This window comes from Camponotus vicinus, unplaced genomic scaffold (assembly GCF_025532165.1).
Source record: "Camponotus vicinus isolate PSW18456_S1 unplaced genomic scaffold, iyCamVici1.0 SCAF_7, whole genome shotgun sequence".
Classification (NCBI taxonomy): Eukaryota; Metazoa; Arthropoda; class Insecta; order Hymenoptera; family Formicidae; genus Camponotus; species Camponotus vicinus.
Genome location: NW_028141979.1, coordinates 15252953 through 15265573, shown reverse-complemented (window position 1 = coordinate 15265573; position 12621 = coordinate 15252953). Strand labels below are relative to the sequence as shown.

Sequence of the window (12621 nt, the reverse complement as noted above, 5' to 3'; positions counted from 1 at the left end):
AATATGTGGCTAAAAAATACAAAGGACTGTTTATGGATAAGACAATTACTCTAAATGGACAGTTCGGTTTGTGGATTTTGGGTAAACCATAAGCTCTCGGTAGAATACCATCACTGTAATAAAGTGCCTTGTAAGTGGAAGCTGAGATGAAATTCGACTTCTTCCATCTCGTTAAAATTTCACGTAAACTATTTGTCAACTTCTTGACAGGGCTTCTTCCAACCACCATGTACGTGTCAGTGTCCATCAAAAGATTTTCGACTTCTCTAACATATTTGTCTTTGTCTAAAGCAACTGTGACATTACCTTTGTCTGCGCGAGTCAAAATTAGATTTTTATTGCTATTAAGAAACTTTTTCGTAGCCAATGTAAGTCTATTCAGAGTCTCATCAAATTCATCTCTGTTAACAGAGTAAGAAGGTAAATTGTTGATTGTGTTTAACGATCGATTCCGAATAACTGATTGATTGACCGCAGGAAGCTTTCTTATGTTATTTTCAAAACTCTTAATGAACTCCATAGTTAGCATGTCATTGTTATGTATAGGAAGACTGAAGTTCTCGCCCAGCTGTAACAAGGATTGTACATTCTTCGGGATGGTAATGGACGATAAATTAACAAACCATTTTTTGTTAATGTCACAAAAGGAATAGTGGTTGTTAATAAACGACCCAGAATCAACTTTGATCTCAATAATGTCATCGAAATGAAGGGCCGGCTCTGGAGGCTCAAAGGAGAACTTCATATTATTTAGGTTTCCAAAATTCCCAGACGTAGAAGAAAAACTACAAAAATAATGTATGGAATCTAACTTTTGGTGAAAGGCATTACGCCTAGATCGTAGAAAGGCAAATTTCTTGTTGAGTCTATCTCGTTGATTGCAAAAAAAGGAAAGCAATGGTCCCATTTGTTTAGAAAAGAAAGAATTGTAAACGGACACAGGAACGCGAGAATATATAGCCTTAGAAATTTTATAAATCTGAGTGTGTGCGAATCTAGATAAAGAAAAAAAGTCATTAATTTCAATACGTAATAGTCTTTTTGTAAACGCATGTTTGAAGAGTTTAAATTTATTAACAGATCTAGGATGTGTGAAATTTTTAAACGTCTTAAAGCAGGTATCTATATGTGGCGGAGTGACATTATACATAATACAATTACGCAAAAACTCAATCTTGACCTTACAGTTAATAATTAATTTCTGATATTTAATCCATTTCTTAAAAGACAAGACCGCTTCATCACCAAACGTAAATTTAATACTATTGAAGAACGAGTAGGAACGCATTATTGCAGCCAGCGTTTAAATTATAAAAAATAAAAAGTATAAAACTCGAAATATAAAATTAAACAAAACAGTTATAATGGCAATACGAGTCGAGTGTCGATGTTATAACACATTTATTTATAATACAATCAAATGCTTTATATCAAAATAAAATTATAATACAATCAAATGCTTTATATCAAATTAAAATGAATAATAAGAGGCAATAAGGAGCCAACGCGGTTGTAGAGCGTGAAAAAAAATTTTTTCTCCAAACAGTCAATTGAAACGATCTTTCTTCTTTATTTCATACGTATTTCATACTTCTTCATTTCTTTTTTTCCTTCAATCCCCTACCCTCCCCCTCGTCTATTTGTATCAACCTTGATCCTTCGTCTTTCTCGCCACGTGTTTCTCCGATCTTGGAATTAAGAGACGAATGGTTTGTTAATTTATCTTCGGCGCCCATACCCCATGATGTGAAACTTTTACTACAACTTGGAAAGAAATTTTGTTTACCGGTGGTTGACAAGGAAAGAACGACTGTCGAATTACTGAAAAATGTGGAGTATAACATCAACAGGCTGCCCACAGAGATTCGTGCGACGTTGAGAAACAGATCTTTCCCTATTATAAGTACTTTTTATAATTCCTTTTCAAAAAAGTCTCCTGTTGATGAAATTATTTTGAGTTCTTTGAATGCTGTAAAAAAATTCACAAAGGAGAATTCTGACATTTTGTTCACGAGAGCCGATAAAGGCAATATAACAGTCGCGTTGGATAAGGATGACTATCTTTCTAATATGTCTATTTTGTTAGCAGACAAAAACACGTATAGAGTAGTAAATAAGAACCCGATTAATAAGGTGATTAGCAGTTTGCATGATTTGTTAGTGAGATGGAGAGCTCGTGATTACATCTCTGTTGCGAGATATAGAGCGTTAAATTGTACAGATGGCGTTTTACCGAGGGCCTATGGGCTGCCGAAAATTCATAAGAAAAATAATCCGTTACGCATTATAGTCTCATCTAAGAACACGCCTCTTTATGGTCTCGCCAAATTTTTACATGACATTATTTACAAATCTATTCCGAGACCTGATAGCCAAATTATCAAGCGCGCAAGTTGTCGATAGATTCAAGGATAGATATGTCGATGTAAAATTGATTTCACTGGATGTCGTCTCTCTATTCACCAACGTACCGTTAGATATCGCCTTGGACAGTCTTTGTGTCAGATGGGACTATATAGTAGGGAATTGCCAGATACCTCGCGATGAATTCTTAATGGCAGTTCGCCTCATTTTGAACTCTACATTTTTTATGTTTAACGATGTTTGCTATCAACAAACATTTGGCACGCCCATGGGCTCTCCTCTTTCCCCGATCATCGCAGAGATCACGCTCCAAGATTTAGAAGCTAGGGCGATCGCGACTCTTGATGTGGATCTTCCATTTTATTTCAGATACGTTGACAATATTGTGTTAGCGGCTCCCCCCTCGATGCTTAATACTATTATGAACACGTTCAATTCGTTCCACACTAGGCTGCAGTTTACTATTGAGGAAAGTGTCGACAACCGTTTGAATTTTCTTGACATCACAATCATTTTAGAAAATGGATTTATCGAATTTAATTGGTTTCACAAACCGACTTTTTCCGGAAGATACCTCCACTTTGAGTCGCGACACCCCCTTTGCCAGAAGAAGGGTACGATAATCGGCTTAACGGATAAAGTTTTCTGACTTTCTCATCCAAGATTCCATAAAGAAAATTTTGAATTTGTCATTAACATTCTTTTGAACAATGGATATCCGCTCTCTTTTATTTTTCACACTATTGCTGACCGGCTTAATATTCTGTTTCACAGATTCAGTGACAAATGTAATAACATTCTGACGGACTTTGAGATCGGGACAGATGTTGTTAATGGGGGAAGCAGAATTACATATTTTAATGTCCCATATGTGAGGAACATATCGGAGCGTTTTCGACATTGCGTCAGGAATCTTAATGTTAGGCTCTCTTACACGGGAATCAATAACTTACGCCGATTTATTAGAGTCGGTAAGGATGGTTTGCAGAGAGATTCGCGCAGTAATATAGTGTATAAAATTAACTGCATGGACTGCGACGCTTCTTACGTGGGACAAACGGGACGCTTGTTGAAAACGAGGATCAAAGAACATAGAAGGAATCTTGCGTCCGTCATCGCGGAACATAGAGCGCTTAATCACACTTTTGATTTTGATGGGGTTGACATTTTAGATGAGGAAATGTTTTTAGGTAAAAGACTAATATCTGAAATGATTTATATCAAGCGCCAAAGGAATGCGTTGAACCTCCAAAGCGATACTTTAAAGTTGAACACATCGTGTCTGTCGATTATTGAAAACATATCTAAGATTTAATAGGCTGATGTTTGCCCTCCATGTACACGGATTGTTTTTGTTCGACCACAGTTTGATATCGCTTTCCGTTGTTGTTTGAATTTTCGACTTAGTTGATTGTTTGCGTGCTGGGTGTTCGTTTCGTCTCTGCCGGTCTTCTCGTTGTCCGAGTGAGTAGCCCTTGACTGTTGTCAATCAATTTTTATTGCAAATATATGACTCTGTTATGTTTACTTTGTCAGTGCATCGCTCCTCGCGCTTTTTACCGTTGAGAGTGCTGCTTGCATCGGTCTTTTTCGGATGGATCGACTTGGATGAGATAGCGTTCACTCCTATAGACTATGTATGTATGTGATTATGCTTTTTTTCTCTTTTGTATTTTTTACTGACACCGCATCTTTTTTACTGTCTTAATTGACATTTTTTGATTGTATTAGAATCACTGAAGATGGCTCGAAATGAGGCCGAAACGTATGAAATAAAGAAGAAAGATCGTTTCAATTGACTGTTTGGAGAAAAAATTTTTTTTCACGCCCTACAACCGCGTTGGCTCCTTATTGCCTCTTATTATTCATTTTAATTTGTTAATTTTGGGGAGCGTTTAACTTTGTGTAATTTTATGCTTTATATCAAAAGGCAAAAAAAATGGTCTCAATTTGCAAACGGATACTGAACGTTTACCAGAAATTTATTTAAACATTGTCAACAACTTGCCAAAAATTTAACACAGTTTCTATCATAACAAATAGGTCTGCGACATTGCGTATGTGTACATTTATACATTACTTGACTCTCTTTACCGTTTATATATAAGTCACATTTATCCGTTAAAGATGAATCGATCTTTGTCTTCGGAGATGTTAAGTTGTCTCTATTCGTCTCCTCGGCGCGTCATTGTCTTCAATGCCTGGAAGTAAGTCTTATTTCTGTAGTTTTAACTTCTTATCTTTTTAATCTTGTTAATTTTTATTTCTTTGACTATATGTTTAGTTTATATTTATTTAGATCATTTTTTAATAAATTGACATTAAAATATTTTCAATCTCGTAATTTTCATGTTTAATTTTAATACTTTTTTCTTTCTTTGTTCATATTAGTTATATTATTTATTTAACTTATTTTACTTTTTGTCCTTTGTTTTTACGTAGGCATCGTCAAGATAATGAGATACCGAGACATTTATTATTGCTTTAGACAGCACCCTTTGTAACAGACTCCGATATAAAACACTTTTGTTATTTCTTTTATTATATTATCACCTTTGCGCTGAAGATGACCCAAAAATAGGGTCGAAACGTTCGCTATCCTCTCTTTATTTGTTTAATATTATTATTTATTTGATTGTACTATAAATAAATGTGTTATAACATCGACACTGGACTCGTATTGCCATTATAACTGTTTTGTTTAATTTTATATTTCGAGTTTTATACTTTTTATTTTTTTAATAAGAAAAGTCTTTAAAAATAATTTACAGTAATTTTCCTAAAAAAATACTAAAAAATGAAGTATCATAACTAACTATGAAATCAATAATTACTATTAGCCAAGTACTTAAATGCAATTTGTAAATTTGATATATATATTTGATATATAATATTTGCCATGATACATAAATTTTCCCTAAAAAATTAAAACTCATTTTATTTTTATTTAGAGAAACTTGATTTCTATATTTAAAATCGACACTAAAATGAAAATTAGGATTCTTTTAATTCCCAAAATATTTTTTATATAATGTATATAATTAAAAGAAAACGTTTCACGTAAGTTTTAAATCGCACAATTTTTAAATCGAAGTAAGTTATGAAAACTTGGCGTGCCCGGATCGTTTACATTACAAACAAATATATCTCCAATAAAAAATCTTAGACATTATGTAATTAAATGTTTAGTCTGTGTTTGATTACGAAGGAAATTTTCGAAGAAAATTAAGCAAATTCTTGGACTTGCCGGATACTACCGAAGATTTATAGAAAACTTTTCTAAAATAGCCAAGCCATTATCCAATTTAACCAAACAATCAAATACGTTTAAATGGAAAGAAGAACAACAAAAAGCTTTTGATAAACTGCGAGAAGTTCTGTGTTCAGAACCCATATTACAATATCCAAATTTTAATGAGCCATTTATTATAACGACAGATGCATCCGGATATGCAATCGGAGCAATTTTGAGTCAAGGAAAAATAGGATCTGATCTCCCTATAGCTTACTATTATAGCATCTCGAGTGTTAAATAACGTCGAAACTAGATATTCACCTACCGAAAGAGAATTATTAGCTCTTGTGTATGCAGTCAAACATTTTCGTCCTTATCCAGACAGCACAAAAAGGCCAAAAGATGTCCTAAAGACGTCCTGAGGACTTTAAGTCGTCTTTTAGATGTCTTTTGGACACGTGTGCTGTCTGGGTACATTTACGGTCGTAAATTTACACTTGTTATGGATCATAAACCTTTAGAATGGTTAAACTCAGTATCAGATCCTACATCGCGATTAATGAGATGGCGATTAATGAGATGACGATTAAAACTCGCGGAATACGAGTATGAAATAAAATTAAATTTGGAAAGAAAAACAAAAATGCAGATGCTTTATCTCGAAATCCTATCGAGGATATAAAAAATATATATCCACTACATGCTAAACGCGCATTCTCCACATCTAGTGATATACGTCAGCAGAAAAAGATTGGACACTGCACGATTGGACACGCACTCTGTACGATTGCTACCGGCGGGGTGGATGCGGGAGGGGGGCCGAAGGCCCCCTTGCACCCCCCGCGTGTGTGTGTCTGTGTGTACATATGCGGTGTGTGTTGAACCTCGTTTCGCGTGGAATACTGCAAACCCATGTGGAACGATGTCTAATCGTGCAGTGTCCAATCGTGCAGTGTCGAATCGTGCAGAGTGCGTGTCCAATCGTGCAGAGTGCGTGTCCAATCGTGCAGTGTCCAATCGTTTAGTGTCCAATCGTGCAGTCTCCAATCGTGCAGTGCCCAATCGTTCCGTGTCCAATATTACGTGTCCAATCGTTCAGTGTCCAATCGTTACGTGTCACCCATTTCTAAAAGACAGTTAACAACAGATAGCGACAGATCTGGCAATCCAGCACCATATAAAAAGATAAGAACTGATTACCAACTTACAACGATTCGGACAAGGAAGAGCGTATCGAGTTGCATGAAACATTGTCAGACAGTGATAGCAGTACCATATCTTATTATTATGACACCGATATTGATAGTGACGATAATTCCAAATGAATTCCAAAAAACAAAAAACAAAAGAGAAAACACGAAAGCAGCTCACCTGGTCAAGGGCGTAAAACGAAAAAATCGAAGGAAAATGCATAAAAACGTCGAAAAATCAAATTCATCAACCGAAGAATGCGTTAATCTCGATACCACACCTGGAACATCGCCTATAGAAATAGCATCTCCTGTTGAACATCCACATAAGAAAACAGCAAATGAAAATTTCAGAAGCGAACGAAATTATCAACATATAGAATTACATGATACAGAACAGAAGCCGATGGAAATAGATCTATCTGACGACAGTTTTAAAGCTGAAACTAACATTAACGTAGAAGCATAAATCCACGCACTTCATGGTTCTGTGAGAACACCGCAAAATCTAGAAGATATACAAACATCGCAAAAAACCCCTGATAACGTAGATGCAATTCAAATCATCGAAAAGAATATTCCATTAAAGAAAGAGGAGATAGAAGTTATGAAAATAGATCAAGAAGATAAAATGGATTATGAAATAAATTACAGTCCTTCAAAATATCGTGAACAGAAAACCTGAAAATACCTCAATCGAAAGTAGCACCAAAACTGCTTCTTCATCTTTTCATGAAATGAATCCTAAATTAATAGGATGAAATGACTAAAAGTAAAACAAAAATAAAAACTTCCCTTACTAACGAAAACCTAGAAAACAAACGTAAAACCTAAATCTCCTAAATTTACTAAACTAAAAAATTAATGAAAAGGAGTAGTTCATCTTCGCAAATGCCAAGAATTGAAGAAGAAAGAAAAATTCCCACTAATGTTTTATATACACCCGATCATATTTGGATGAAAAAGGATTATATAATATATTTTATAGATACGAAAGGCAATCCAGTAGACGAAATTGGAAAAGAATTAATATGTAGAAAAATCTGTCAAATACCTGAAAATTTTAAAGGTACTCTAGGATATGTATTTACCGCAGGCAAACCTAATAAAAGAACTTTCGGTATAATTATTAAAGAAGAATTAAAACAAGAAATATCTGAAGAAGTCATAATGCAAGGATTCAAAGAATTGAAAAATGAAATGAGACAATTTAATGTACTACATGCTAATATATCTGACAATAAAAGTAATATAAATATATCCTGGTTTAAAATCCGTAATATGATACGCCTTGTATTTCTGAGAACTAATCTACAGATAACCATATGTCAAGGCCGAGTATGCATACCTAAGCACGAAGATAGACTACGAATTATTCGCGAATATCATGAATCAAGTATAGGAGGACATAAAGGTATAACTAAAACCATGACATGTATACGTCATAAATATTATTGGGATAATATGAAAACACAAATCGAAAATTTTATTCGTACATGCAATAATTGCCAAAAGAAAAAATTAGTTCGAATAAAAACGAAACAGCCTATGGTTATCACCGATACGCCACTTGATGCATTTGACAAAGTTTCTATGGATATTTTTGGACCATTATCTGTGACAAATTCTGATAACAAATATATACTGACAATACAAGATCAATTAACAAAATATTCAGTTGCAGTACCGCTAATCCAAGCAAATTCTGAAGAGATCGCGAAGGCATTTACCCGACGATTCATATGTCAATTTGGAAGTCCTAAAGCAATTCTAACAGACTAAGGGACAAATTTCACTAGTATTGTAATGAAAAGATTTGCAAAATACTTTAAAATAAAACCATATCGTACAACAGCTTTCCATCCTCAATCCAATGGTTCTTTAGAAAGAAGTCATCGTGTATTAACGAAATATTTAAAACATTACATTACAAACGAATGCGACTGGGACAATTGGCTCGAGCATGCCATGTTTTCATATAATACTCTAGCGTACACGAAGGAACAAAATTTACTTCTTACGAACTAGTATATGGTAGAGTAGCTCGTTTACCTTCGCAATTAGAACCAAATGATTCTTTAGAAACATACAACGATTATGTAACCGAACTCGTTGACAAACTAACAGAATTAAGAAAACTAGCCGTTTCAAATCTTATAAACGCGAAAGATCGATATAAACACTATTACGATAAGAAACTAAAGATACAAGATTACAAAATCGGTGACTTTGTATATTTATTAAAAATGACTAAGAAACACAAGTTTGACGACGAGTATATCGGACCATACGAAATCATAGAATTATTAGACAATAATAATATAAAAATTTTAATTGCGCAAAATAAGACGAAAATAACACACATAAATCGTACAAAACCTGCTCAAATTACAGACCCGGGATGACCAAGAACGAATACACTATAACGCCGTTAAGAGATAACCCTGGGATATTCTACGAAACCATCGGTGAATTACGCACGACTAAAATCTATTGGAAAATGATTACTTATATAGATATAACCGATATTTTTGGCATCTTAGGAAAAATTCAGAAGAAAATAGAATTAACCATACAAAAATGTGATAATATTTCAGAAATATGCATAGCATAAAAGCAACTCGTCCTGTTACTTGCGAAATTACATAAAATCGTCCAATATCAAAACCATATTCGCGAGCTTATCGGAGACCATCGAATAAAAAGAGCACCTTTCGAATTTATTGGACAAATCAGTAAAATATTATTCAGGACAATGAAACTGAAGATGCTTATCATATCAACTCTGCCATACAGCATGTAGAAAATAAAACCAATGACCTTGCTTCGTTGTTGATTAATCAAACATCTGCAACGCGAATTCATTTCGGAGAACTATATGAAGCTACTTCGAAGATACAAATGAGACTATCTAATCTCAGTCAGCATGTAAGGGACAATATCAGCAAACTAAAAGGACAACTCATTCGAAACAATATCCATTGGCAATTCGAGGAAATAATCGAAAGTATTGACCATGCTTTAGTAGAACATGAAATAGATTTAAACATTTTAATAGATGGCATCCTTTTTGGAAAGCAAGGACTAATACATCCAAGAATGATATCCCCACAACATTTAATTCAAAATCTCAAACTTATAAGAGAATAAATACCATACGCAGAATTTCCTATTTCAATTAACGAAGGAGAAATAGACAAATTAATAAAAATATCACATGTACAAGTCGCCTATGCTCACAATTGTTTAATTTATATTTTACACATACCATTGCTTACATCAGAAAAATATACTTTATACAGACTGATACCATTACCAGTAAAACAAGAATTCAATGCAACAAAATTCGCCATCATTAAACCTAACGTAGAATATATCGGGCTGAACGAAAACGCTGATAATTTTTATCTATTTCAAGGAAGAGAGCTAGAAAAATGCATCGCACATGATGCAACTTTTATCTGCCCAACGACCTTCCCTTTAAATAAATTGCGAGAAACGCCTAATTGCAACGTAGAACTTCTTTTAAACCATCGAATAAAGCCAAATTATTGTAAAATAATAATGAGAGAATTAAACAGTATTTATTGAAAAACTCTTACAACCACCGGAACTTGGATTTATTCGATCCCAACAGAAGAAACTATATCAATAAAATGTCCGAATTATGTAAAGCAAGTCACGATCAGTAATTCTGGAATCATCACAATACAACGTGGCTATAAAATTAATACGAGGACCACTGCTATAACTCATCCATCTATACAAGAAACGAAAGTCTTGCAATATTATACGCCTATCAACAATCTCAGCATATTAAATCTATATCAACCTATATATGAAAAATATAATGTGGAATTGAAAGAAGCTGTACATGAATTATGGCAATTGAATCATAGCCAAATAGGAGCTACATTCAATGACATCATTAAGAAAGCTGAACAAATAAAAAATAGAAAGATGCAACAGTGGAGAACTACTGTTCATTATACTTTATTTTATGTTACCGGATTTCTTAGTACTCTCTTCACTATCACTTATTTTTTCCTGTTAAGTCCTTGGTGCACGCACATCATAGAACAGCTAAGCAAAAGACAAGAGAATAGCTCACCCATGAGGAATCTAGGACAAAGAGATATGCACCCTATAAATATTAGCGAAGAACCGTCCCACGTTCAGTCAAATGCGACTAGTGTCTATGCAAGTAGTTCTAGCAGACACCAGTAAGAATTAAAAGTATTTCATATGGGCGAATATCAATCCCGGCAAAGACTTGTACGACTCATACAAGCCTCAATGGACATGGCAGAAGACTCAGTTACTACCGAGCCGACGGACCCTGAAGTTTATAATAGATTCGAGCAACCACCTATGCAAAGGGACCCTATCTACGATCGTCCAAGGCCAACTCCTCGTTCTGTACCTACGGACGATATCAGAGAAATATTAGACAATCTCGTGGCATACGAGCAACAGAGAACGAATCTACAAGATAATAATACGCGGATCACATCACCCTACGATACCTTTGGCACGCCGACGATGACAACGACCGGTACAACGGGTGATCAAATGTCAACAGTAAGTGGATCAACCTGCATATCTACTTCGCAATTTCCATCACCGCTGGTAGCATCAACCCCCTCAACGGCATCTGTGCCCGAATCACAAATTCCGGGGACACACCAGCATAGGACCGTAGGAATAACCGCGCCGATTCCCCAAGGTTCACTCTCTGTAAGGCCCTTGCAAAGTGTGCGACCTCCTGTATATTACCTGTATATTTCGTGATTATTCGAATCCATACGCAGCACAAGCGTATCATTTCATTTGTCAATCCGCGTGGTATATTCAAGTGAGTGCGAGCACAATTTATTGCGATAGTTGTGCTACAGCCGAACATATCTTTTGCGAACGTCAAGTATCACCAGTGTGGCGACACTTACACATAATTTCTCGACACTTTCAAAATACAACATTACACTGCGGGCGATGCTATAATTTATTACTTCGTACTCGTAGAGCTATCGATTGTTTTCATTGCAGACAATATGTCATGGACAATATCCATCGCGTAAATCATTTAGTAACACAAATTTTGTGCGACGTAACAATTTTCCCGTAACTATATATATTCATATTACTTCATACACTATATATTTTATATTCTTTACATATCTTATTATTATATATTCTATATATTCTACACATACTATATATATTCTATACACTTTTTATTACACTGTAACTACGTTATAACTACATTTAAATATATATGAACACTCCAACTTATAAGCGTAATATAAAAAATATGTATATAAAAAGAAGCAATACTTATAGAAGAAAAAGGGTAATAAAAATAAAATTTTTAATAAATAATATTGCGCTGAATATTATGAAATTCACATCAACATCCTTCACATATGCGTAAAAATATGTATTTCAACACAGACTCTACTAATGTATTTGCGTTTCAAATTGGCAAATTGTATTGTATAATTGTATGTTATATCGTAATTCAAGCATTTGTACGAACTAAATAATCGTAATTTAGGAATAACAATTTTTGTTTCAACTTTTGCTTTAGAAAAATTATGTAGTAATAAATATACAATTATTATATATCTCTCTCTCATTCCTTTAAAAATAAAATTTAAAAAAAGGGGAAAAGAAAATTTTCAATAATATATAGGATATATTATATTTACTATAGAATGGTCAAAAAGAAAAGAGAAAAGAAAAATAAAAAATAATATTAAGCATCCAAAATTTAACATGCCTCTATTTCCTATATTTAACAGGAAGCGCCATATATATACATATAACAAAACT

General features: G+C 34.2%; 2 protein-coding genes across 7 annotated transcripts in view; both read left to right on the top strand.

Moving 5' to 3' along the window:
* Positions 1-12621, top strand: part of LOC145974574 (dynein axonemal heavy chain 6-like) — a 424968-nt gene that overhangs the window by 222775 nt on the left and 189572 nt on the right. The gene's annotated exons all lie outside the window — the stretch shown is intronic.
* LOC145974989 (uncharacterized) lies at positions 2315-3013 on the top strand. Its single transcript, XM_083105118.1, has one exon. It carries the CDS (start codon positions 2315-2317, stop codon positions 3011-3013), a length of 699 nt encoding a protein of 232 aa, XP_082961244.1.

What these genes read in the sequence shown, in the direction of transcription:
- LOC145974989 (XM_083105118.1), top strand. Translation starts at nt 2,315, where the DNA reads ATGGTCTCGCCAAATTTTTACATGACATTATTTACAAATCTATTCCGA.